Source organism: Schistocerca americana, unplaced genomic scaffold, assembly GCF_021461395.2.
Source record: "Schistocerca americana isolate TAMUIC-IGC-003095 unplaced genomic scaffold, iqSchAmer2.1 HiC_scaffold_378, whole genome shotgun sequence".
In the NCBI taxonomy this organism is placed as follows: Eukaryota; Metazoa; Arthropoda; class Insecta; order Orthoptera; family Acrididae; genus Schistocerca; species Schistocerca americana.
The window spans coordinates 35,941-60,503 of record NW_025726102.1 but is presented as its reverse complement, the minus strand read 5'-3'; the positions used below and the strand labels follow the sequence as shown (position 1 = coordinate 60,503).

The 24,563-nt window shown below is 52.9% G+C and overlaps 2 protein-coding genes across 2 annotated transcripts; both read left to right on the top strand.

Annotated features, from left to right (window-relative positions):
* Positions 1-57: 57 nt before the first annotated feature.
* Positions 58-2,705, top strand: LOC124581871 (mucin-6-like). Its single transcript, XM_047131295.1, has 3 exons — positions 58-237; positions 293-636; positions 1,019-2,705. The coding sequence occupies exons 1-3, from the start codon at positions 58-60 to the stop codon at positions 2,703-2,705; spliced, it is 2,211 nt and encodes a 736-aa protein (XP_046987251.1).
* Positions 2,706-6,696: 3,991 nt separating this feature from the next.
* Positions 6,697-11,898, top strand: LOC124581870 (mucin-5AC-like). Its single transcript, XM_047131294.1, has 8 exons — positions 6,697-6,783; positions 6,908-7,283; positions 7,389-7,533; positions 7,765-8,697; positions 8,815-9,232; positions 9,457-10,132; positions 10,264-10,830; positions 10,913-11,898. Exons 1-8 carry the CDS (start codon positions 6,697-6,699, stop codon positions 11,896-11,898), a joined length of 4,188 nt encoding a protein of 1,395 aa, XP_046987250.1.
* Positions 11,899-24,563: the final 12,665 nt, after the last annotated feature.

Sequence of the window (24,563 nt, the reverse complement as noted above, 5' to 3'; positions counted from 1 at the left end):
CGAGTCCAACGTCACAACAGCCCGTTGGACTCCATGCTGTGTCACCATCCGTGTCCGATGTCACCACAGCCCGCTGCACTCCACGCTGTCAGCACCGTACAGGTCTCACATCACCACAGCCCGCTGCACTACACGCTGTCAGCACCATCCGTATCCGACGTCACCACAGCCTGCTACACTCCACGCTGTCAGTGCCGGCTGTGTCCGGCGTCACCCCCGCCTGCTGCAATCCTCGCTGTGAGCATCGTCCGCGTCTGACGTCACCACAGCCCGCTGCACTTCACGCCGTCAGCACCGTCCGCGTCTGACGTCACCACTGCCCCCTGCAGTCCACAGTGTGAGCATCGTCATGTCCGACGTCAACACAGACCGCTGTACTCCACGCTGTCAGCACCGTCCGCGTCCGACGTCACCACAGCAGGAAGCACTCCACGCTGTGAGCACCGTCCGTGACCGACGTCACCACAGCCCACTGCACTCCACACTCTGTGCACCGTCCGCGTCCGACGTCACCACAGCCCGCTGGACTCCACGCCGTCAGCACCATCCGTGTCCGACGTCACCGCAGCTTGCTGGACTCCACCCTGTCAGCGCCGTCGGTGTCCGACGTCACCACAGCCCGCCGCACTCCACGCTGTGAGCACCGTCCGCGTCCGACGTCTTCACAGACTACAGGACTCAACACTGTCAGCACCGTCCGCGTCCGACGTCACCGCAGCTTGCTAGACTCCACCCTGTCAGTGCCGCCTGTGTCCGACGTCACCACAGCCTGCTGCACTCCACGGTGGCAGCGTCGTCCGTGTCCGTCGTCACCACAGCCCGTTTGACTCCACGCTGTCTGCACCGTCCGCGTCCGTCGTCACCACAGCACGCTGCACTCCACGCTGTGAGAACCGTCCGCGTCCGACGTCACCACTGCCCGCTGGACTCCACGCTGTCAGCACCGTCCGTGTCCGACGTCACCGCAGCTTGCTGGACTCCACCCTGTCAGTGCCGCCTGTGTCTGACGTCACCACAGCCCGCTGCACTCCACGCTGTCAGCACCGAACGTGTCCGACGTCTCCACAGCTTTCTGTACTCCACCCTGTCAGTGCCGTCTGCGTCCGACGTCACCACAGCCCGCTGCACCCCTTGCTGTGTGCACTGTTTGCGTCCGGCGCCACCACAGCCCGCTGCACTCCACGCTGTGTGCACCGTGCGCGTCCGACGACACCACAGCCCGCTGCACACAACGCTGTCAGCACCATCCGCGTCTGACGTCACCGCAGCCCGCTGGACTCCACGCTGTCAGCCCCGTCCGTGTCCGACGTCACTACAGCTTGCTGGACTCCACCCTGTCAGTGCCGCCTGTGTCTGACGTCACCGCAGCCCACTGGACTCCACACTGTCAGCACCGTCCGCGTCCGACGTCACCTCAGCCCGCTGCACTCCGCGCTGTCAGTGCCGTCCGTGACCAACGTCACCACAGCCCGCTGCACTCCATGCTGAGTGCTCCGTCCGCGTCCGACCACACCACAGCCCGCTGCACACAACGCTGTCAGCACCATCCGCGTCCGACGTCACCGCAGCCCGCTGCATTCCACGCTGTCAGCACCGACCGTGTCCGACGTCTCCACGGCTTTCTGTACTCCACCCTGTCAGTGCCGTCTGCGTCCGACGTCACCACAGACCGCTGCACTCCACGCTGTCATCACCGACCGCGTCCGACACACCACCGCCCACTGGACTCCACACTGTCGGCACCGTCCGCGTCCGAAGTCAGCACATGCCGCTGCACTCCATGTTGTGAGCACCGTCCTAGTCCGACGTCACCACAGCCCGCTGGACTCCTTTCTGTCAGCACCGTCCGTGTCCGACGTCATCACAGCCGGCTGCACTCCACCCTGTCAGTGCCGTCTGTGTCTGATGTCACCACAGCTCGCTGCACTCCACGCTGCCAGCACCGTCCGCGTCCAACACACCACAGCCCACCGGACTCCACACTGTCAGCACCGTCCACGTCCGACGTCAGCACATGCCGCTGCACTCAACTCTGTGGGCACCGTCCGCGTCCAACATCACCACAGCCCGTTGGACTCCAAGCTGTGAGCACCATCCGAGTCCAACATCACCACAGCCCGCTGCGCTCCACGCAGTCAGCACTGTCCGGGTCTGACATCACCACAGCCCGCTGGACTCCACGCTGTCAGCACCGTCCGCGTCCGACGTCACGACAGCCTGCTGGACTCGACGCTGTCAGCACCGTTCGTTTCCGACGTCACCACAGCCCACTGGACTTTATACTGTCAGCACCGTCCGCGTCCGCCGTCACCAAAGGCCACTGCACTCCACGCTGTCAGCGCCGTCCGTGTCCGACGTCACCACAGCCCGCTGCACTCCACGCTGTCAGCACCGTCCGTGTCCGAAGTCACCACAGCCTGCTGGACTCCACGCTGTCAGCAGCGTCCGTGTCCGACGTCACCACAGCCCGCTGCACCATACGCTGTCAGCACCGTTCGCTTTCGACGTCACCACAGCCCGCTGGACTCCAATCTGTCACCAACGTCCGCTTCCGACGTCAACACAGCACACTGTACTCCACGCTGTCAGCACCGTCCACGTCCGTTGTCACCACAGACCGCTGCACTCCACGCTGTCAGCGCCGTCCGTATCCGACGTCACCACAGGCCGCTGGACTCCAGGCTGTCAGCACCATTCTCGTTTGACGTCACCACAGCCCGCAGCACTCCACGCTGTGAGCACCGTCCGCGTCCAACACACAACAGCCCGTTGGACTCCATGCTGTGAGCACCATCCGTGTCCGATGTCACCACAACCCGCTGCACTCCACGCTGTCAGCACCGTACAGGTCTCACATCACCACAGCCTGCTGCACTACACGCTGTCAGCACCGTCTGCATCCGACGTCACCACAGCCCGCTGGAATCTACGTTGTCAGCACCGCCCGGGTCTGACTTCACCACAGCCCGCTGCACTCCACGCTGTCAGCACCATCCGCGTCCGACGTCACCACAGCCCGCTGGACACCACGCTGTCAGCACCGTCCGCGTCCGATGTCTTCACAGCCCACAGGACTCCACACTGTCAGCACCATCCGCGTCCGACGTCACCACAGCCAGCTGCACTCCATGCTGCCATCACCGTCCGCGTCCAACTTCACCACAGCACGCTGCACTCCACGCTGTGAGCACCGCCCGCGTCCGACGTCACCACAGCCCGCCGCACTACACGCTGTCAGCACCGTCCGTGTCCGACGCCACCACAGCACGCTGCACTCCACGCTGTCAGCACCATCCGTGACCGACGTCACCACAGCCTGCTACACTCCACGCTGTCAGTGCCGGCTGTGTCCGGCGTCATCCCCGCCCGCTGCAATCCTCGCTGTGAGCACCGTCCGCGTCTGACGTCACCACAGCCCGCTGCACTCCACGCCGTCAGCACAGTCCGCGTATGACGTCACCACTGCCTGCAGCAGTCCACACTGTAAGCATCGTCCATGTCCGACGTCACCACAGCCCGCTGCAATCCACGCTCTCAGCACAGTCCGTGTCCGATTTCACCACAGCCCGCTGGACTCCATGCTGTCAGCACCGTCCGTGTCCGACTTCACCGCAGCTTGCTGGACTCCACCCTGTCAGTGCCGCCTGTGTCTGAAGTCACCACAGCCCGCTGCACTCCACGCTGTCAGCACTGTCCGCGTCCGACGTCTTCACAGCCCACAGGACTCCACACTGTCAGCACCGCCCTCGTCCGACGTTACCACAGCCCGCTGCACTCCAAGCTGTGAGCGCCATCGGTGACCGACGTCACAACAGCACGCTGCGCTCCACGCGGTGAGCACCGTCCGCGTCCGACGTTACCACAGCCCGCTGCACTCCACGCTGTGAGCGCCATCGGTGACCGACGTCACAACAGCACGATGCGCTCCACGCGGTGAGCACCGTCCGCGTCCGACGTCACCACTGCCCGCTGGACTCCAAGCTGTCAGCACCGACCGTGTCCGACGTCTCCACAGCTTGCTGTACTCCACTCTATCAGTGCCGTCTATGTCCGACGTCACCACAGCCCGCTGCTGTTTACGATGTGTGCACCGTTCGCGTCCGACGTCACCACAGCCCGCTGCATTCCACGCTGTCAGCACCGTCCGTGTCCGAAGTCACCACAGCCTGCTGGACTCCACGCTGTCAGCAGCGTCCGTGTCCGACGTCACCACAGCCTGCTGCACTCCACGCTTTCAGTGCCGTCTGTGTCCGACGTCACTACAGCCCACTGCACTCCACGCTGTCAGCGCCGTCCGTGTCCGACGTCACCACAGCCCGCTGCTCTCCTCGCTGTGTGCACCGTCCGCGTCTAACGTCACCACAGCCCGCAGCACTCCACGCTGTCAGCACAGTCCGTGTCCGACGTAACCACAGCCTGCTGGACTCCTCGCTGTCAGCACCTTCCGGGTCTGACATCACCACAGCCCGCTGCACTCCACGCAGTCAGCACCGTGCGCGTCCGACGTCACCAAATCCCGCTGGACTCCACGCTGTCAGCACCGTCCATGTCCGACGTCACCACAGCACGCTGCACTTCACGCTGTCAGCACCGTCCACGTCTGACGTCACAACAGCCCACTGCACTCCACGCTGTGAGCATTGCCCGCGTACAACGTCGCCACAGCCTGGTGCACTCCACGCTGTCAGCACCGTCCGTGTCTGACGTCACCACAGCCGGCTCGATTCCACGCTGTCAGCACCGTCCGTGTCCGACGTCACCACTGAATGCAGCAGTCCACGCTGTGAGCATCGTTCATGTCCGACGTCACCACACCCCGCTGCACTCCATGCTGTCAGCACCGACTCCGTCCGACATCACCACAGCCTGCAGCACTCCACGCTGTGAGCACCGTCCGTGTCCGAGGTTCCCACAGCCCGCTGCACTCCACTCTGTCATCACCGTCCGCTTCCGACGTCACCACAGCCGCCTGGACTCCACGCTGTCAGCACCGTCCATGTCCGACGTCACCACAGCCCGCTGCAATCCACGCTGTGAGCGCCATCGGTGACCGACGTCACAACAGCACGATGCGCTCCACGCGGTGAGCACCGTCCGCGTCCGACGTCACCACTGCCCGCTGGACTCCAAGCTGTCAGCACCGACCGTGTCCGACGTCTCCACAGCTTGCTGTACTCCACTCTATCAGTGCCGTCTATGTCCGACGTCACCACAGCCCGCTGCTGTTTACGATGTGTGCACCGTTCGCGTCCGACGTCACCACAGCCCGCTGCATTCCACGCTGTCAGCACCGTCCGTGTCCGAAGTCACCACAGCCTGCTGGACTCCACGCTGTCAGCAGCGTCCGTGTCCGACGTCACCACAGCCTGCTGCACTCCACGCTTTCAGTGCCGTCTGTGTCCGACGTCACTACAGCCCACTGCACTCCACGCTGTCAGCGCCGTCCGTGTCCGACGTCACCACAGCCCGCTGCTCTCCTCGCTGTGTGCACCGTCCGCGTCTAACGTCACCACAGCCCGCAGCACTCCACGCTGTCAGCACAGTCCGTGTCCGACGTAACCACAGCCTGCTGGACTCCTCGCTGTCAGCACCTTCCGGGTCTGACATCACCACAGCCCGCTGCACTCCACGCAGTCAGCACCGTGCGCGTCCGACGTCACCAAATCCCGCTGGACTCCACGCTGTCAGCACCGTCCATGTCCGACGTCACCACAGCACGCTGCACTTCACGCTGTCAGCACCGTCCACGTCTGACGTCACAACAGCCCACTGCACTCCACGCTGTGAGCATTGCCCGCGTACAACGTCGCCACAGCCTGGTGCACTCCACGCTGTCAGCACCGTCCGTGTCTGACGTCACCACAGCCGGCTCGATTCCACGCTGTCAGCACCGTCCGTGTCCGACGTCACCACTGAATGCAGCAGTCCACGCTGTGAGCATCGTTCATGTCCGACGTCACCACACCCCGCTGCACTCCATGCTGTCAGCACCGACTCCGTCCGACATCACCACAGCCTGCAGCACTCCACGCTGTGAGCACCGTCCGTGTCCGAGGTTCCCACAGCCCGCTGCACTCCACTCTGTCATCACCGTCCGCTTCCGACGTCACCACAGCCGCCTGGACTCCACGCTGTCAGCACCGTCCATGTCCGACGTCACCACAGCCCGCTGCAATCCACGCTGTCAGCACAGTCCGTGTCCGACGTCACCACAGCCCGTTGCACTCCACGCTGTCAGCACCGTCCACGTCCGACGTCACCACATCCCGCCGCACTACACGCTGTGAGCACCGTACGTGTCCAACGTCACAACAGCCCGTTGGACTCCATTCTGTGAGCACCATCCGAGTCCGATGTCACCACAGCCCGTTTCACTCCACGCTGTCAGCACCGTCCACATCCGACGTCACCACAGCAAGAAGCACTCCACGCTGTGAGCACCGTCCGTGTCCGACGCCACCACAGCCCGCTGCACTCCAAGCTGTCAGCACCATCCGTGTCCGACGTCATCACAGCCTGCTACACTCCATGCTGTCATTGCCGGCTGTGTCCGGCGTCAGCCCCGCCTGCTGCAATCCTCGCTGTGAGCATCGTCCGCGTCTGACGTCACCACAGCCCGCTGCACTCCACGCCGTCTGCACCGTCCGCGTCTGACGTCACCACTACCTGCTGCAGTCCACACTGTGAGCATCGTCCATGTCCGACGTCAACACAGACCGCTGCACTCCACGCTGTCAGCACCGTCCGCGTCCGACGTCACCACAGCAAGAAGCACTCCACGCTGTGAGCACCGTCCGTGACCGACGTCACCACAGCCCACTGCACTCCACACTGTGTGCAGCGTCCGCGTCCGACGTCACCACAGCCCGCTGCACTCCACGCTGTTAGCATTGTCCGCGTCCGGCAGCACCACAGCCTGCTGGACTCGACACTGTCAGCACCGTCCGCGTCCGACGTCACCACACCCCGCTGCACTCCACGCTGTCAGCGCCGTACCACTTTGACGTCACCACAGCCTGCTGCACTCAACACTGCGTGCACCGTCCGCGTCCGACGACACCACAACCCGCTGCACACAACGCTGTCAGCACCGTCCACGTCCGACGTCAACACAGACCGCTGCACTCCACGCTGTCAGGACCGTCCGCGTCCGACACCACCACAGCCCACTGCGCTCCACGCTGTGAGCACCGCCCGCGTCCGACGTCGCCACAGCCTGGTGCACTCCACGCTGACAGCACCGTCTGTGTCTGACGTCACCACAGCCCGCTGCACTCCACGCTGTGAGCGCCATCGGTGACCGACGTCACCACAGCGCGCTTCTCTCCACGCTGTGTGCACCGTCAAAGTCCGACGTCACCACAGCCCGCTGGACTCCACTCTGTCAGCTCCGTCCGTGTCCGACGTCACCACAGCCTGCTGCACTCCACAGTGTCAGCGTCGTCCGTGTCCGTCGTCACCACAGACTGTTGGACTCCACGCTGTCAGCACTGTCCGCGTCCGACGTCACAACAGCACGCTGCACGCCACGCTGTGAGCACCGTCCGCGTCCGACGTCACCACTGCCCGCTGGACTCCACGCTGTCAGCACCGACCGTGTCCGACGTCTCCACAGCTTGCTGTACTCCACCTTGTCATTGCGTCTGTGTCCGACGTCACCACAGCCCGTTGCACTCCACGCTGTTAGCACCGTCCGCGTCCGACGTCACCACAGCCCGCTGCAATCCACGCTGTCAGCACAGTCCGTGTCCGATTTCACCACAGCCCGTTGCACTCCACGCTGTCAGCACCGTCCACGTCCGACGTCAACACAGACCGCTGCACTCCACGCTGTCAGGACCGTCCGCGTCCGACATCACCACAGCCCACTGCGCTCCACGCTGTGAGCACCGCCCGCGTCCGACGTCGCCACAGCCTGGTGCACTCCACGCTGTCAGCACCATCTGTGTCTGACGTCACCACAGCCGGCTCGATTCCACGCTGTCAGCACCGTCCGTGTCCGACGTCACCACTGAATGCAGCAGTCAACGCTGTGAGAATCGTACATGTCCGACGACACCACACCCCGCTGCACTCCATGCTGTCAGCACCGACCCCGTCCGACATCACCACAGCCTGCAGCACTCCACGCTGTGAGCACCGTCCGTGTCCGACGTCACCACAGCCCGCTGCACTCCACTCTGTCATCACCGTCCGCTTCCGACGTCACCACAGCCGCCTGGACTCCACGCTGTCAGCACCGTCCGTGTCCGACGTCACCACAGCCCGCTGCAATCCACGCTGTCAGCACAGTCCGTGTCCGATTTCACCACAGCCCGTTGCACTCCACGCTGTCAGCACCGTCCACGTCCGACGTCAATACAGACCGCTGCACTCCACGCTGTCAGGACCGTCCGCGTCCGACGTCACCACGGCCAGCAGCACTCCACGCTGTGAGCACCATCAGTGTCCAACGTCACCACAGCCCGCTGCACCCCACGCTGTCAGCTCCGTCCGTATCCGACGTCACCACAGCCCGCTGGACTCCAGTCTGTCAGCACCGTCCTCGTTTGACGTCACCACAGCCCGCTGCACTCCACGCTGTGAGCACCGTCCGCGTCCAACGTCACAACAGCCCGTTGGACTCCATGCTGTGAGCACCATCTGTGTCCGATGTCACCACAGCCCGCTACACTCCACGCTGTCAGCACCGTACAGGTCTCACATCACCACAGCCCACTGCACTACACGCTGTCAGCACCGTCTGCGTCCGACGTCACCACAGCCCGCTGGACTCTACGCTGTCAGCACCGCCCGGGTCTGACTTCACCACAGCCCGCTGCACTCCACGCTGTCAGCACCGTCCGCGTCCGACGTCACCACAGCCCGCTGGATTCCACGCTGTCAGCACCGTCCGCGTCCGATGTCTTCACAGCCCACAGGACTCCACACTGTCAGCACCGTCCGCGTCCGATGTCACCACAGCCAGCTGCACTCCATGCTGCCATCACCGTCCGCGTCCAACTTCACCACAGCCTGCTGCACTCCACGCTGTGAGCACCGCCCGCGTCCGACGTCACCACAGCCCGCCGCACTACACGCTGTCAGCACCGTCCATGTCCGACGCCACCACAGCCCGCTGCACTCCACGCTGTCAGCACCATCCGTGTCCGACGTCACCACAGCCTGCTACACTCCACGCTGCCAGTGCCGGCTGTGTCCGGCGTCACCTCCGCCTGCTGCAATCCTCGCTGTGAGCATCGTCCGCGTCTGACGTCACCACAGCCCGCTGCACTCCACGCCGTCAGCACCGTCCGCGTCCGACGTCACCACAGCAAGAAGCACTCCACGCTGTGAGCACCGTCCGTGACCGACGTCACCACAGCCCACTGCACTCCACACTGTGTGCACCGTCCGCGTCCGACGTCACCACAGCCCGCTGCACTCCACGCTGTTAGCACTGTCCGCGTCTGACAGCACCACAGCCTGCTGGACTCGACACTGTCAGCAACGTCCGCGTCCGACGTCATCACACCCCGCTGCACTCCACGCTGTCAGCGCCGTACCTCTTTGACGTCACCACAGCCTGCTGCACTCAACGCTGTGTGCACCGTCCGCGTCCGACGACACCACAACCCGCTGCACACAACGCTGTCAGCACCGTCCGCGTCCGACGTCACCACAGCCCGCTGGACTCCATGCTGTCAGCACCGTAAGTGTCCGACGTCACCGCAGCTTGCTGGACTCCACCCTGTCAGTGCCGCCTGTGTCCGACGTCACCGTAGCCCGCTGCACTCCAGGCTGTCAGCACCGTCCGCGTACAACGTCTTCACATCCCACAGGACTCCACACTGTCAGCACCGCCCTCGTCCGACGTCACCACAGCCCCTTGCATTCCACGCTGTGATCGCCATCGGTGACCGACGTCACCACAGCGCGCTTCTCTCCACGCTGTGTGCACCGTCAACGTCCGACGTCACCACAGCCCGCTGGACTCCACTCTGTCAGCTCCGTCCGTGTCCGACGTCACCACAGCCTGCTGCACTCCACAGTGTCAGCGTCGTCCGTGTCCGTCGTCACCACAGCCTGTTGGACTCCACGCTGTCAGCACTGTCCGCGTCCGACGTCACAACAGCACGCTGCACTCCATGCTGTGAGCACCGTCCGCGTCCGACGTCACCACTGCCCACTGGACTCCACGCTGTCAGCACCGACCGTGTCCGACGTCTCCACAGCTTGCTGTACTCCACCCTGTCATTGCGTCTGTGTCCGACGTCACCACAGCCCGCTGCACTCCACGCTGTCAGCACCGTCCGCGTCCGACGTCCCCACAGCCCACTGGGCTCCACACTGTCAGCACCGTCCGCGTCCGACGTCACCTCAGCCCGCTGCACTTCGCGCTGTCAGCGCCGTCCGTGACCGACGTCACCACAGCCCGCTGCACTCCATGCTGTGTGCACTGTCCGCGTCCGACGTCACCACAGCCCGCTGCACTACACGCTGTGAGCACCGCCCGCGTCCGTCGTCACCACAGCCTGTTAGACTCCACGCTGTCAGCACTGTCCGCGTCCGACGTCACAACAGCACGCTGCACTCCATGCTGTGAGCACCGTCCGCGTCCGACGACACCACAGCCCGCTGCACACAACGCTGTCAGCACCATCCGCGTCCGACGTCACCGCAGCCCGCTGCACACAACGCTGTCAGCACCATCCGCGTCCGACGTCACCGCAGCCCGCTGCACACCACGCTGTCAGCACCGTCTGCGTCCGACACACCACAGCCCACTGGACTCCACACTGTCAGCACCGTCCGCGTCCGACGTCAGCACATGCCGCTGCACTCCAAGCTGTGAGCACCGTCCGCGTCCAACATCACCACAGCCCGCTGGACTCCATGCTGTGAGCACCATCCGTGTCCAACATCACCACAGCCCGCTGCACTCCACGCAGTCAGCACCGTCCGGGTCTGACATTACCACGGCCTGCTGGACTCCACGCTGTCAGCACCGTCCGCGTCCGACGTCACGACAGCCTGCTGGACTCGACGCTGTCAGCACCGTTCTTGTCCGACGTCACCACAGCCCACTGGACTTTATACTGTCAGCACCGTCCGCGTCCGACGTCACCAAAGGCCACTGCACTGCACGCTGTCAGCGCCGTCCGTGTCCGTCGTCAACACAGCCCGCTGCACTCCACTCTGTCATCACCGTCCGCTTCCGACGTCACCACAGCCGCCTGGACTCCACGCTGTCAGCACCGTCCGTGTCCGACGTCACCACAGCCCGCTGCAATCCACGCTGTGTGCACCGTCCGCGTCCGATGTCACCACACCCCGCTGCACTCCACGCTGTCAGCACCATCCGTGTCCGACGTCACCACAGCCTCCTGGACTCCACGCTGTCAGCAGCGTCCGTGTCCGACGTCACCACAGCCCGCTGCACCCCACGCTGTCAGCACCGTCTGCGTTAGACGTCACCACAGCCCGCTGGACTCCACACTGCCGGCACCGTCCGCGTCCGACGTCACCACAGCCCGCTGCACTCCACGCTGGCAGCACCGTCCGTGTCCGACGTCATCACAGCCTGCTGCACTCCACGCTTTCAGTGCCGTCTGTGTCCGATGTCATCACAGCCCATTGCACTCCACGCTGTCAGCGTCGTGCGTGTCCGACGTCACCACAGCCCGCTGCTCTGCACGCTGTGTTCACCGTCCGCGTCCGACGTCACCACAGCCCGCAGCACTCCACGCTGTCAGCACCGTCCATGTCCGACGTCACCACAGCCTGCTGCACTCCACGCTTTCAGTGCTGTCTGTGTCCGACGTCACCACAGCCCACTGCACTCCACGCTGTGAGCACCGTCCGCTTCTGACGTCACCACAGCCCCCTGCACTCCACGCTGACACCACCGTGGCCTGACGCTCCGCCTACGAAACTCGCCACGCGGCACGCAAGATTACATTCACTTTTACGAATAAAAAAGACCTCTCAGGGCCAAACTACAGTCTTAGAACTACTCTTTAATGCTTAACGTGACATATTACAGCTTTAGTTGCCGCTGCAGTCCCGCACGCCCGTGTACAAGGCCGCCATGCCAGCTACCGCCTGCGATATTTTCTGATGAGGAATATCTCCAGAATTATTATTGGATTTTAATTTGGGATAGTGTGTATCCCTCTTTATAACGAACTGAACTCCGCTGGGGACACTTTCATTCTGGTATCTGAATTTCGGAAGAAATGACAATCCATTCTTCCGCAAGAGCCACAGTCGGAGATGGTATACTGTGTTATTCACAAGAATGAAACTGATGTAAAGATTACACCATGTATTCTTCCGCGTTTACTGGAATCTCACTGGATTTTATTTCACATGGAGCAGGAGCCAACAAGTCTCGAGTACAGTCAAGTACCATAATAGTAAAAAGTTTATTCTGTGCGTTACGCGCACATCGGTAGGAATCGTACATTCAAACAGCTGTACCGGCGCATTTAACTCGGACAGCACTGGCCAGATAGCTGGTCAACCTCACCTGCTGTTGTACAGCAACAAGGCAGTAAACGGTTAGGATTTTTAAAGTCCCAGAGCGAAGCCATCTCGCTAGCATTACGGTGGAGTCGACAGGAGGCAGGAGCGAAGAATAACATTTCTGCACCGAGAGCGGGTCGGGGGAAAACACAACACCAGCGCTTCTGGATGGTCAGACAGCGGACCTCAGAGAAATTTAGTGCGGCAAAGCCGCAGGACAGGATCACGTCGCACACTAGAAAAATCTCTTTAACCTAGCACGGCACAGCGAGATCCGCTGATACCTCCGTAACAGCAAGACCTATGCGGTGTGTCGTCAGGTAAACATGAGCCACCACTTCGCTCCATACGTACCCCAGCATTGTAGCTCGTAAGGCAGGCGGTCAGACGGATCGATGACGTACATGACCTTCGCAATTGATTGCTGTTTACAGTAAAGCGACGCCTGGCACACGCTACTGAGCAACGGCAGCCGTTATTGGTTGAGACGGCTACCTCGCCGTAATTACCAGTCTTTGAGTGTAACACCACAACCTGCCACTGTTGCACATGGGTGGATCCAGAAGTCTTCACTATAGTCCAGGGACAGGGCACCAGCGTTGCTGATTCTTCGTCGGACTGACCGGGGTAGGGTGACCAGAAGTCCCATATTTTATGTGATCGTCCCTTATTTAGCTGCACTGTCCCTATGCACCGACAACATACTGGTGGGGATAACATCGACTAATCACGCAGTCAATCAGATGAATAAAATCAGTCAAGGCTACAGTTAGAAATAGCAGTAAAATAAGTAAATTTGACGAGTAAAATATTCACAGATCTAATAGTTTTGCAGTTTCAAGGAATGTACTAAATCTTGCAATTTCCGACAGAATTGAGGACAGGGAAACTGATCCAGAAGACGCAACATAGTTAAAATCAGCACGTAGCGAAATATGCCGCGGAGTTTTCCACAACACAAAACGCAATCCTTTTTCATAAAATCGGGAACGTTCCAAAGCCGTCCGGAACTGGACGGTGCACAAATAGAATCAAGGTCTGGCGCAGAAAAAAGGTATACTCTATTTCTCTATCATTACCAAGGACTTCGACCCCTTCAATGGCAAGCTCCTTCATAACAAAAATAGGCAGTGCCGTCGAACATCCAGGAGCCATGTTAAACGCAGAGCAAAAAAGGAGAGAGAGGACAAATAGTGAACTGAAGTCCTTGTAAGAATACGACATGCACACAGGAGTCATATATAAATTGACGCAACGAGCAGCATTGAAAGAAAGTACTTTCACAACAAGAAACAAAAGCATGCCCCTGAGTGGCCGCTCCGTTTGACGCGCCATGTCACGGATTGCGCGGCCGGCCGGAGATTCGAGTCCTCTCTCGGGCATGGCTGTGTGTGCGTGTGTGTGTGTTGTCCTTAGCCTAAGTTAGTCTAAGTAGTGTGTATGTCTAGGGGCCGATGGGCTCAGCAGTTTGGTCTCTTAGGAATTTACACATACTTGAAGAAGATACAAAACTCGATTTGCTGACCTACTTCATTACGTCATCAATAAATAAAAGATACACATAGCGCAAACTACAGACCTACTCGAGTGCTTTAGGAAGATTTGCAATGGTCCAATTCTTAAGAGAAGTGTTAACCATTAAAAAAAATTAAGACACACCCCCAAAATGAGCTTTCAACCCACCTTCCCCAAATTCCTGTATTTTGCTTTGAAAATGTTAAAGTCTCTGTGCGTTACCATAATAAAATCTTACAATTACTTTCCGTAAAATTCTTAAGCCATCAACCATTCTAGGAGAAAAGACAACTATTTGAGACACACCCCCAAAATGTGCCGCTTTGGAAATGCGTATAAACTGCTTTACGTAACTGTTGATTCAGTGAGCCGTTTGCAGAACTGTCGTCCGTCGCTTGTCGCAGCTCCGAGCGTCCTTCCACCCCATCAGGCCCGCGTCGTCTTCCGCAAGGCGAGGCCCTCACGCTGCCAAACTACCACTCACTAAGACATGTGTTAACGGTCGGTTCCATACCACTTGTCCAGAAAGAGTTTTAATAAATACATAAGGGAAGGGAATACAAGTCCAGTACAAAATAGAACAGAGCCTTTTTGAAACCAGAGTCAATATGGAAGCACTGAGCTAACAGGGGCGCAAAATGCAGTATACAGAAATCAAGGCCGGCAACGCCACGTGGCCACATTGAACGACATCGCAAGAGAGACGTTACAGACATCCAGAACAACTCAAAGAGGTGGCTAACAGACGGAAGGTTAAACCAAACAGACGCCCAATTTAGGTCAACTCCGGAGAGGACAGCAACTTGCACTATTTAAGGGTGGGATGTAAGCATACACACACACACACACACACACACACACACACACACACACACACACACACTGCATCGAAGATGTCAGGAAATATCTACACCATTGGGCGGGCCATTAGAGTAATAGAATAAAAATGAATCAACTGCCGCCAAGGCGCACTATTCAGGCTCATTCTTTCGGAATTTCACGTAAGCGAACAGCCAAGCCATCAGTCAGAGTTTTATAACGAGGCTCAAAATTCGTGTCCAGGATCACATGGTGAACGGGCCTGAGAGAGCATAGTGCCATCTCTCGGACATCAGTGCATGGTGCAGTCCAGCGAATCGGTTGGCATATAGGCGCACAATGCTTTGCAGTCAGTGCGAAAGACATTTAACAGTGTAATTACTTATGGTGAGTTATGTTGATGATATCCTTTGTGTGATTGAAAAAAAAGCGATCTATTCAATTACGTCTTTTTTATTTATTTTACAAGACATGCATCTTCCAATATGGCAGAGAATAATGAGCAACAGAAATACAACTCCTCCAAATTGAATTTTATAAATAAACAGCATATCCTCTGCTTTGTAATTGAATTTCTTGCTATGAGATCCTTCCTCCCCAGCATGTAGTCGTCAATAGCCAGGTGTGGAAAGGGAGGGGCCGAGGGAATTTGCCAGAGGGGGAGAGGTTAATTAATTTATTGATTTAATTAATTAGTCACTCAAACTAATGGAGAGGGAGGGGGCCTGAAACTGTGCCTATATTGGCGAGGGGGAGGGGGGAAGGTTGAAGGTTTTCAGAGAGGTGGCGGAGGATAGGGGGATGATGGGTCAGAGGGGAGGGCTGGAGATTTCTCAGTAGGGGAAGGGAGTAATTAATATATCAATTTAATTAATTAGTCAATTAATTTGATATCAAAAGTGTACTTGTATCAACGAAGTGTTTCCCAGAGCGGCAGGGGTAGGGGAGGGGGGAGGGTTGAGGGGGCTTTATCAGAAGGACGTATTATCCCCAGGTGGTCATACATAAATTAACAGAGCAATTTGTTAAGGGCAAGGGGAGGGGTCATAAATCAATCAAGTTTTTCCCTGAATGTTTGCAACCTGCACTAAAAAATTGTCTCAGAACACATGTTTTCCCTCTACTCAAAGTCGTTACATCTTTCACCACCAGAGCATTCCTGAAGCATATTATTATGTAAATATTGCTTAATATCATGCTAAGAGACACAAGAACACGTTGGTTACTGAGCTCAGTCTTTGTACAAAGGGAAAGTAAGCAGTGTGAAAATGGCAAACCTATAGGTAAAAGCATTCATGTTCTTAAAATCATGCACCGGGTATTAATTTGCTCAAAGTTTTGAGTTGTAACGAAACTCTGTTCAGTGGCAGGATGGATGGAAAACTAAAATTGTCAAACTTTATTCTATGTTTCCTGTTTGACCTTTATTATTTTTCTAAAAATAAGTACCAGTGTACTCTAACAACACCAAATACTTTTTATATGCACCTGTATACACTCTCCTGTTTCTTTCTTGTAGTAGGCTCTGAGTCACAAAAAGTCCCACTTACCCCTCGCAATACCAAGGGGGGGAGGCAGTACTTCATGCCCGCCTTTCGAAAAAGCTGTAATTTAGTCAGTTAATTTTTTATTTTAAAATTCTGAAAAATGTTTGTTGGTTCTAATGAATTCTTCTGCCAGACTTCATGTACCTTTAAAAATTTCCAGTTAAACACTACCCACAAATTTAAGTCTCTGTAACAGTTTTCACTTTCCCCGCTAAGTGTGTTATTCAGTGGTTCGTGGTTCAGGGCCGTATTTACACACCAGTATTTCTTAAAAAGTATGTTGAAAATAAAAGTCAATAACAATGAACGAAGTTTGCATTTTTCCAATTTTTTTTTTGGCGGTCATGAAGTCAGTGGTATACATTATTGAAAGTGTGTTGATATTGCAAAGAACGTGATAAAACGTGATTTGAGTCTCTAGATCATTCTTACAAATCAACAACTCTTTAAAAAGTGTGTTGTTTATATAAATCAACAACAATTAACGAATTTTTGTTTCTTTTGATTTTTTTCGGGAGGGCACAAAGTACGCTCTCACCCCCTCACCCCTTGGTAACGTGCGTTGTGAAAAATCCCCTTGGTGTCATCATAGAGGTGGAGCATTACATAAGGTAAATGTTGAACGAAAATCAAAATCAAAGCAATCGCTTTTAACAAAGAAATCTGAAGAATCCATCAGAAAGAACCATTTCAGCGGTGACTTGTGTCATGCTATTGTGGCATCAAACATCCCTTTTCGAAATCTAAAAAATCCTAATTTCAAAGGTTTTCTTGAAAAGTACTGCAATCAGTCGGTTCCGGCAAAGGCAAAGTTGCGTAAAAATTACGTGGATTCAGTTTCCACTGACGCACTGCGTAGAACCCGAGAGAATATTACGGAATCTTGCACATGGATTTATGTTGATCAAAATACTGACAGTCTTGTCCGGTACACTGTAAATCTGATTGTTGGCACGTCGGACCCAGATGCCACTTCTAGGACTTAGCTGATTTGTTCAAAACAGCTCCCAAAGAGTAACTAGCAAACAATTGCACACTTTGAATGTGCTGAATCCAAAAGGCCTGGATAGAAACGAGGTGCTTCTGTCTTCCAGATGCCGCTGCATATATGATTGTAGCGTTTCAGTTGCTTCAAATTTTCTACCCTTTCATACTGCATGTACATGGCACCAACCGTATAGCAGAGCAAGTATGGCTAGAATTCCCTAACGTAAATTAATTATCTCTATAGTAAAGAATTTTCTTTCCCAGCCACATAAACATGTTAATCGCTGGAGCAGGTGGTTAGCGGCAGTGGGCTACAATAAGCACCTGCCAGGACCGCAGAAGGTAACTGGAAATCTAATGTACGATGTCGCCTCTGTAACTTTTGCAAAGCACGTGCTCCAAAATTCTTCAATCCAGCGGGACATGGCATATATTAGAGCCCACTACACATTTGTAGCGAGGACCATTTCCGAATTAGAAGGCTCGGGAGACCGACCAACGAGAGCATATCCTTACTGAAGGAAGTGAAAAAGAAAGTTAATGAAGCGCCGAGTGAAGTGGGAGGAAAAGCATGAGCGAAAACGGCTGAATTACTATACAACAGCATACATAAGTAACGGAAAATCCTCGTCCCTTGATTGCAGTATTCATGTCTAACATGAGACGAAAGTAAAACTCACCCCTGTCACATCTGTTGAGGAAGAACTTTTTTTCCGGCTTATAGATCAATACTGACTGACAAGCACCTTAGCTTTACTCTGGAAAACGTAGATAAGGTTTTAGTTATTTAGCGCGAGGCCAGCTATGGTCTGAACGTATGAAACCACTGGTTTATCAGCAATTAATTACATTACATATTACACTATTTCAACGTATGGCTGTATGGGTTTTATACTATATTTTTACCTTAGGAAAACTGAGGAGGTTTGAGATCAGTTTGAGCATGAAAGTGGTATAGCATCTGCTGTGTAGAGTTGTTGTGCATATTTATATTTTCCTTTTTTTTATGAGTAACAATATGCTCATATGTCAAGAATGTTTACTTTACATTGTAGTTAGTTCTACTACATAATACTTTTTAGGGCCTATTTCAGGTTTTATATAGCCAAAATGAAGATCTAAAAGAGCATATTTTAGGTGCCAAAAATGTACTTTCACGACCTAAAAAATGCGTGGTCTAGCAATAATCAGTTGCACAAACGCGTATACATAACAACATATAATATGCCTTTTGATTTATCATCTTATAAGAAGTTTTGTCGTCGTTTATAATGTGTGCCTTCAGTGACATATTATGATAACAAGTGGGACATAATAACTCATTTTTAACGAAATGAAGCCTAAGACAGACATCCAGCTACGTCCATGAAAAGAAATGCTAATGTAGACCAATTATCTGTTAGAAGATAAACAAAATAAAGGTGACTGACACAGATAACAGTTTTAATTTTTCTTTTATATCATAAATGGTTTCAATCTACACATCAAAATCCAACATGATAGAAGTAACGTAACTACAGGATAGAGTCGTGGACCTGAAATGCCATCTGACGTTTTAAAGAAGAAAAAGACAGGGAATTGTAAGAGTTTTTTATTCCCTTATCAGTTAGTATGTACTGCCAAATAACAATTAACCAACAGATGAACAAGATCATATTAGACAGGCCTTACATACTGCAAAAACCACGATATGCTGAAAAGACAACTTGCAGACATTATAATGTCTGTAATGAATTACAGCCAAATTACAGAAATATGTCAAAAATAATCAGAAATGCCGAGATGTACGGATCTGAAGCAACCATGTTGGGCAAGGGAGTCTGCATACATCTGGCGAATAAGGGTCTGAAAATTTGAAGAGACATTTGGCGAACGGAAAAACAGGGTGAATTTTGGATATATGGATATATGGATATATGGATTTAAGCATGTTACAGAAGAGAAGATTGAGATTTTCAAGCACATCATGATTGTGAACGGTAAGAATTTGACTCAAAAGATGTGGAACGAAACAGATTTAACGGGGAAGAACTGAGTGAAAGAAGTCGGAAAATAATGGGAAGCAACTGCGATATTGGAAAAGATTGATGCACAGAAACACAAGATAGATTGTGGCACAGGAAAAAAGTGGGATATCCTAGCTGGACTAGTACCGGGCTCAAAAACAAGACGAAAATAGGGAGAAACAAGAGGAACGAGAGGTATTGTTTAGAAGGATGAAGTGAAGAACAACTCATTCGAAAATCCAAACTCTAAGGCGCTGCAGTCATGGACTGTGTGACTGGTCCCGGCGGAGGTTCGAGTCCTCCCTCGGGCATGGGTGTGTGTGTTTGTCCTTAGGACAATTCAGGTTAAGTAGTGTGTAAGCTTAGGGACTGATGACCTTAGCAGTTAAGTCCCATAAGATTTCACACACATTCGAACATTTTTGAGAATCCAAATGATCGATACGAACAAAGAAGTAAGTAAACTGCCACTGACAGACAGTTTAGGGCAAAAAATATCTTATTTCATTCGCTAACTTTTTTTAAAATTTGTGTAAACTACTAGAATTTTTTTCAAATTATTTACTTTTGCCTTGCTTTGCAGAAGATCCCTTAGTATTTCGCTTAAGCTGGGAAGAATGAAATTAGATCCAGAACAAAAAAAGACAATTAAAAACATAAAGAAAGAGATGAGACATAGCGCTTATACTTTTTTTTCTCCAATCCCTTAACTGCATCACGTTCTATAGAGCGTGCACCACATGAACTGCATACATAAACGTGGAAAAATAACCTGTCGAGACTGTGATGTAATGATATCACTAAAAACACGTTGCGTATCATTCCTAGCGCTAACGAGTTGATGAAGGAAAACAATATCAAAGAAAGAAAAGTCAAGCTTGAGTTCAAAATTTTATTCAAGATGCAATAAAAATTTTTAGCCCTATAAGTTCATCATTAAGTGCTTAGCATGCAGGGTATTCCCAAATTCCCGTTATAGATTTCTAGGACTTTTAGAGTGGAGTGAATAATAATTTGTTTAGAAACCCATTTTCGGAAACGTCACCCAACGACGCTACAGACCGACAAAGTTACATGCGCCGGTGTCTGTAAATGTAAGTATATGCTGGATGATTCCGTGATGATGTTACAACATTCTAAGACGATGGAGAAGGATAAATGTATCAATTTGGAGTAAAGTCCTTGTACGGCAACGAACGATCGAATGTTATAAGCGAAAACCATTTTGATACCTCTGACAGTGGAATACATGTACTGGTACTGTTGTTGCTAAGATTTTAGGGCAAGCAACTTCCGGATGTGCTAGTAGGGACCAAAACAAGAAAAAACGTTCCGTAAACTAGGGCTCTAAAACACATACCTGAGGCGCTACGAGCACTTGTTTATCTATGCTGCTGTGAAACATCTCCTCTACTGAACAAGTGTTCATAGCTCTTAAGGTATACATTTTAAAGCCCACGTTTGCTAAATGTCTTTTCTTGTTTTGGGTGAATACTTCTACCTCCGAAAGTTGCCTACCCTACAATTTCAGCAACAACAGTAGCGGTACATGTATTCCGCTACCAGAGATATAAGAACGACTTTCTCTTGCAACCTTAGTCCTTCGTCTCCGGACCAGGGACCCTTACCTCAAATTGATACATTTATCTTCCTGCTTTCATCCAAGAAAGTTTGTAACATCATTAAGGAATCATATGCACCGGCGCCTGTAAATGTATGTGTGCACAGTATAACTTTGAGGCTCTGCAGCGACGCTGGATGACGTTTCTAGACATGTGTTCCTGCTCAAAGTGTTACGTACTCACTCCTCTCTACAAGTCATAGAAGTTTGTAACGGGAATTTACGAACACCCTGTACGGTCCGTCATTGTTTCTACGTAGCAATTTAGAACCTGTTCTTTCAGTAGAGGTTGTATAAGGTTGAAGCAGAGATCATTTACGTTTAGTAGCAGATTTCTTCACATTGCAGTTTCCTTGATAATGACCACATTTCAGTTATCTACGTTATAGGAAACTAGTACGAACTTTCGATCGAGCGTCTACGAATGTAACGAGAGACAGGTTTCTACGCAACAGACAGTCCTGAGAAGATACCGTATACGAATACATCTTTACGTAAGTAAAGCCGCATGATATGTGCGTGATCTACCAAATAACTTCAGAGCGTTCGCCAACTATGTCAGAAACCAAGGCAGCGAGCTTCGCCTTGGAGACCTGGGCTCTGTGTTAAAGGCACTCAGTACGTGTCAGCTACGTCATTGGTGGCTACATTAACAAGTTGAGGCTGTCACCGTTCCGGAGGCTGATCTGAATACCCCTATGCGTTGCTGAGCGTGTTCCTACAGAATGTGGTACGCCCTTGTCTTCCTCCGACCCTTGAACTTACCCACACAACCAACCTCAAGGGGACCAACAGCTCAATGGGAACCAGAATCACGATGCAACAAGACATTTTTACATTAAAAAATCAATGCCGGCGATGAAACAAGAAACTTACCGAGAAACTTTGTAGTGCTAACTGTAGAGCATCAGTAGAAAGGCTTCGAACTTCCGCAGTTGAGTGTTGTGCTCCGGTGTGCTTGGACAGCCGGCACGTAAATAGGACAAACACTCAGCTCAATAAAACCACAAGGATCATCTCTGGGTGGAGATAACTGCTCCCCTATACCGGCTTCCAATACTCAGCCATATAGTCCCTCCTATGGTAAGAAGACAAGAAGCACTTTTGAAAGAATATTCCAAAATGATGAATAGTCTTCAAGTTCCCACCATGAAGATATTCCTGGGTTGACAACAAACCGAGCTGGTTACAGATTCCCAACCCTGCGACTGGCGAAACGACTTGCTGATAGCAGCTTCACCATTAACACTAATGGAGTGAATCCAGGACTATGAGTGACCCACCCAAAGTGCGGCATATTCAGTACCCTCTGCAGAAACGAAGGGTTCTGAACTCCCATACGTAATGAAGACAAGAAGACCTAGGCCGCAAGGTTCGCAGGAGAGCTTCTGTAAAGTTTGGAAGGCAGGAGACGAGGTACTGGCAGAAGTGAAGCTGTGAGTACCGGGCGTGAGTCGTGCTTCGGTAGCTAAGTTGGTAGAGCACTTGCCCGCGAAAGGCAAAGGTCCCGAGTTCGATTCTCGGTCGGGCACACAGTTTTAATCTGCCAGGAAGTTTCATATCAGCGCACACTCCGCTGCAGAGTGAAAATCTCATTCTGGAAACATCCCCCAGGGTGTGGCTAAGCCATGTCTCCGCAAAATCCTTTCTTTCAGGAGTGCTAGTTCTGCAAGGTTCGCAGGAGAGCTTCTGTAAAGTTTGGAAGATAGGAGACGAGGTACTGGCAGAAGTGAAGCTGTGAGTACCGGGCGTGAGTCATGCTTCGGTAGCTCAGTTGGTAGAGCACTTGCCCGCGAAAGGCAAAGGTCCCGAGTTCGAGTCTCGGTCGGGCACACAGTTTTAATCTGCCGCGAAGTTTCATATCAGCGCACACTCCGCTGCAGAGTGAAAATCTCATTCTGCAAATATCCCCCAGGCTGTGGCTAAGCCATGTCTCCACAATATCCTTTCTTTCAGGAGTGCTAGTTCTGCAAGGTTCGCAGGAGAGCTTCTGTAAAATTTGGAAGGTAGGAGACGAGGTACTGGCAGAAGTGAAGCTGTGAGTACCGGGCGTGCGTCTTGCTTCGGTAGCTCAGTTGGTAGAGCACTTGCCCGCGAAAGGCAAAGGTCCCGAGTTCGAGTCTCGGTCGGGCACACAGTTTTAATCTGCCAGGAAGTTTCATATCAGCGCACACTCCGCTGCAGAGTGAAAATCTCATCCTAATTACTGGTAGCTTAAATCATCAGAATGTCTTACAAAATTGAGGATACTAATGGTCTTTTGAAAATAATTGTTTCGTGACCGAAACAGAATTGAATGATTCAGTTTTTATCCCTCAGAAAATGTAATTTTACCCACAGGCTGGGGTAGACTTAGACTTAGAATACGTTTGATGGCCAATAGAACATGTAACAGTTCAAAGACCCCTACACACGCTTCAGGATTTGGGCCAACCGACCGCCCTGTTTCGTGGCAGCGTTCAGCCACGTCTCGACAGACTGCACTCGGCGATTACAGCGCCGGTGTGTTGTGATTTGCTAACCTTAACTTCATTGAGTTTGTTCTGAAAGTTGCTCCTTGGTTTTGTACAGAAACAAGGAGGGTTTTCCTTGGCTGTTCTAGACGTAACAAAGCAAAAAAAAAAAAAAAAAAAATGAAAGCTGTGGGCAAAAAAGCAACTAATGCAAGGAAATAAATTCCCCAGGTTCCGCTACTTACTCAACTGGGAGCCGATGGTTTTCTTAATTGTGTAGCAATGGATGAATCGTGTTTCAGACCTACTGAAATCAAATTCTTAACGAAAACGGGTAGTCACGAGAGGCTGTTGCCTACATAGATTTCTGCCCCATAGCAGAAGTTAGAGGATCTCAAATTCAGTGCTGATGTATCCCCACAATTATTAATTACAGTGGTTTGTGAAACAGTAAACGTGATTTATAGTTTACTACAGAAACACATCATGGTAATGCAAAATTTGATTTATGTAACGCACTGACAAGTAAATATAAAAAATTCTAAATTCGAAGGCAGTCTAAACATGGCGGTTCGCACACTACGTAATAAATGCCACAGGTACATAAGAAATGAACCATTTAGCAACTGTTAAAACAGTAAAAAAATCACTTCACTTTTCTCATGTAAAATCTGGGAAGGTGCTATGGCATGGAAGGTAAGTGAAGAGCCGAATATGATCTTAGCGCTGAATTTATGAAGTTTCAGTGACATAAGCTGCTGACAGTGAGTGCTTTGATTTTTCTTGAAACTAAAAAAATTGTCGAAAATTGTCATCCTTACGTGCCATTATAAGAAATTCAAACATTTCTTTGCTTGTAGTCTTACCAGGAAATCAGTCTGGACATGTAAGTCTTCCATGTACTGCTTAAGCGTTAGCTTAGCAAAATAAAAAACGGATGTTGTTACTGAGTCAGTCTTAAATACTGTGGTATTTAATTTCGGTGCGAATGTTTACCTCACACTGAAACAATATATATCGTTCGTAGCTAGGTGCTGTGATTTTACGGTCTAAGATCTGTTGCTTAACCTGACGCGTGTGTCGGCAACATTTCCACAATCACCGTTTC

Bases quoted from the DNA above. Each gene is read 5' to 3' on its own strand.
- LOC124581871 (XM_047131295.1), top strand. From the start codon at position 58: ATGTCACCACAGCCCGCTGCACTCCACGCTGTCAGCACCGTACAGGTC. The intron at 238-292 runs GTGAGCATCGTC...TCACGCCGTCAG, and splicing joins CGCCTGCTGCAATCCTCGCT to CACCGTCCGCGTCTGACGTC. The intron at 637-1,018 runs GTGAGCACCGTC...ACGTCACCACAG, and splicing joins AGCCCGCCGCACTCCACGCT to CCCGCTGCACTCCACGCTGT.
- LOC124581870 (XM_047131294.1), top strand. From the start codon at position 6,697: ATGTCCGACGTCAACACAGACCGCTGCACTCCACGCTGTCAGCACCGT. The intron at 8,698-8,814 runs GTCTCACATCAC...ACTTCACCACAG, and splicing joins ACGCTGTCAGCACCGTACAG to CCCGCTGCACTCCACGCTGT. The intron at 10,831-10,912 runs GTGAGCACCGTC...ACATCACCACAG, and splicing joins ATGCCGCTGCACTCCAAGCT to CCCGCTGCACTCCACGCAGT.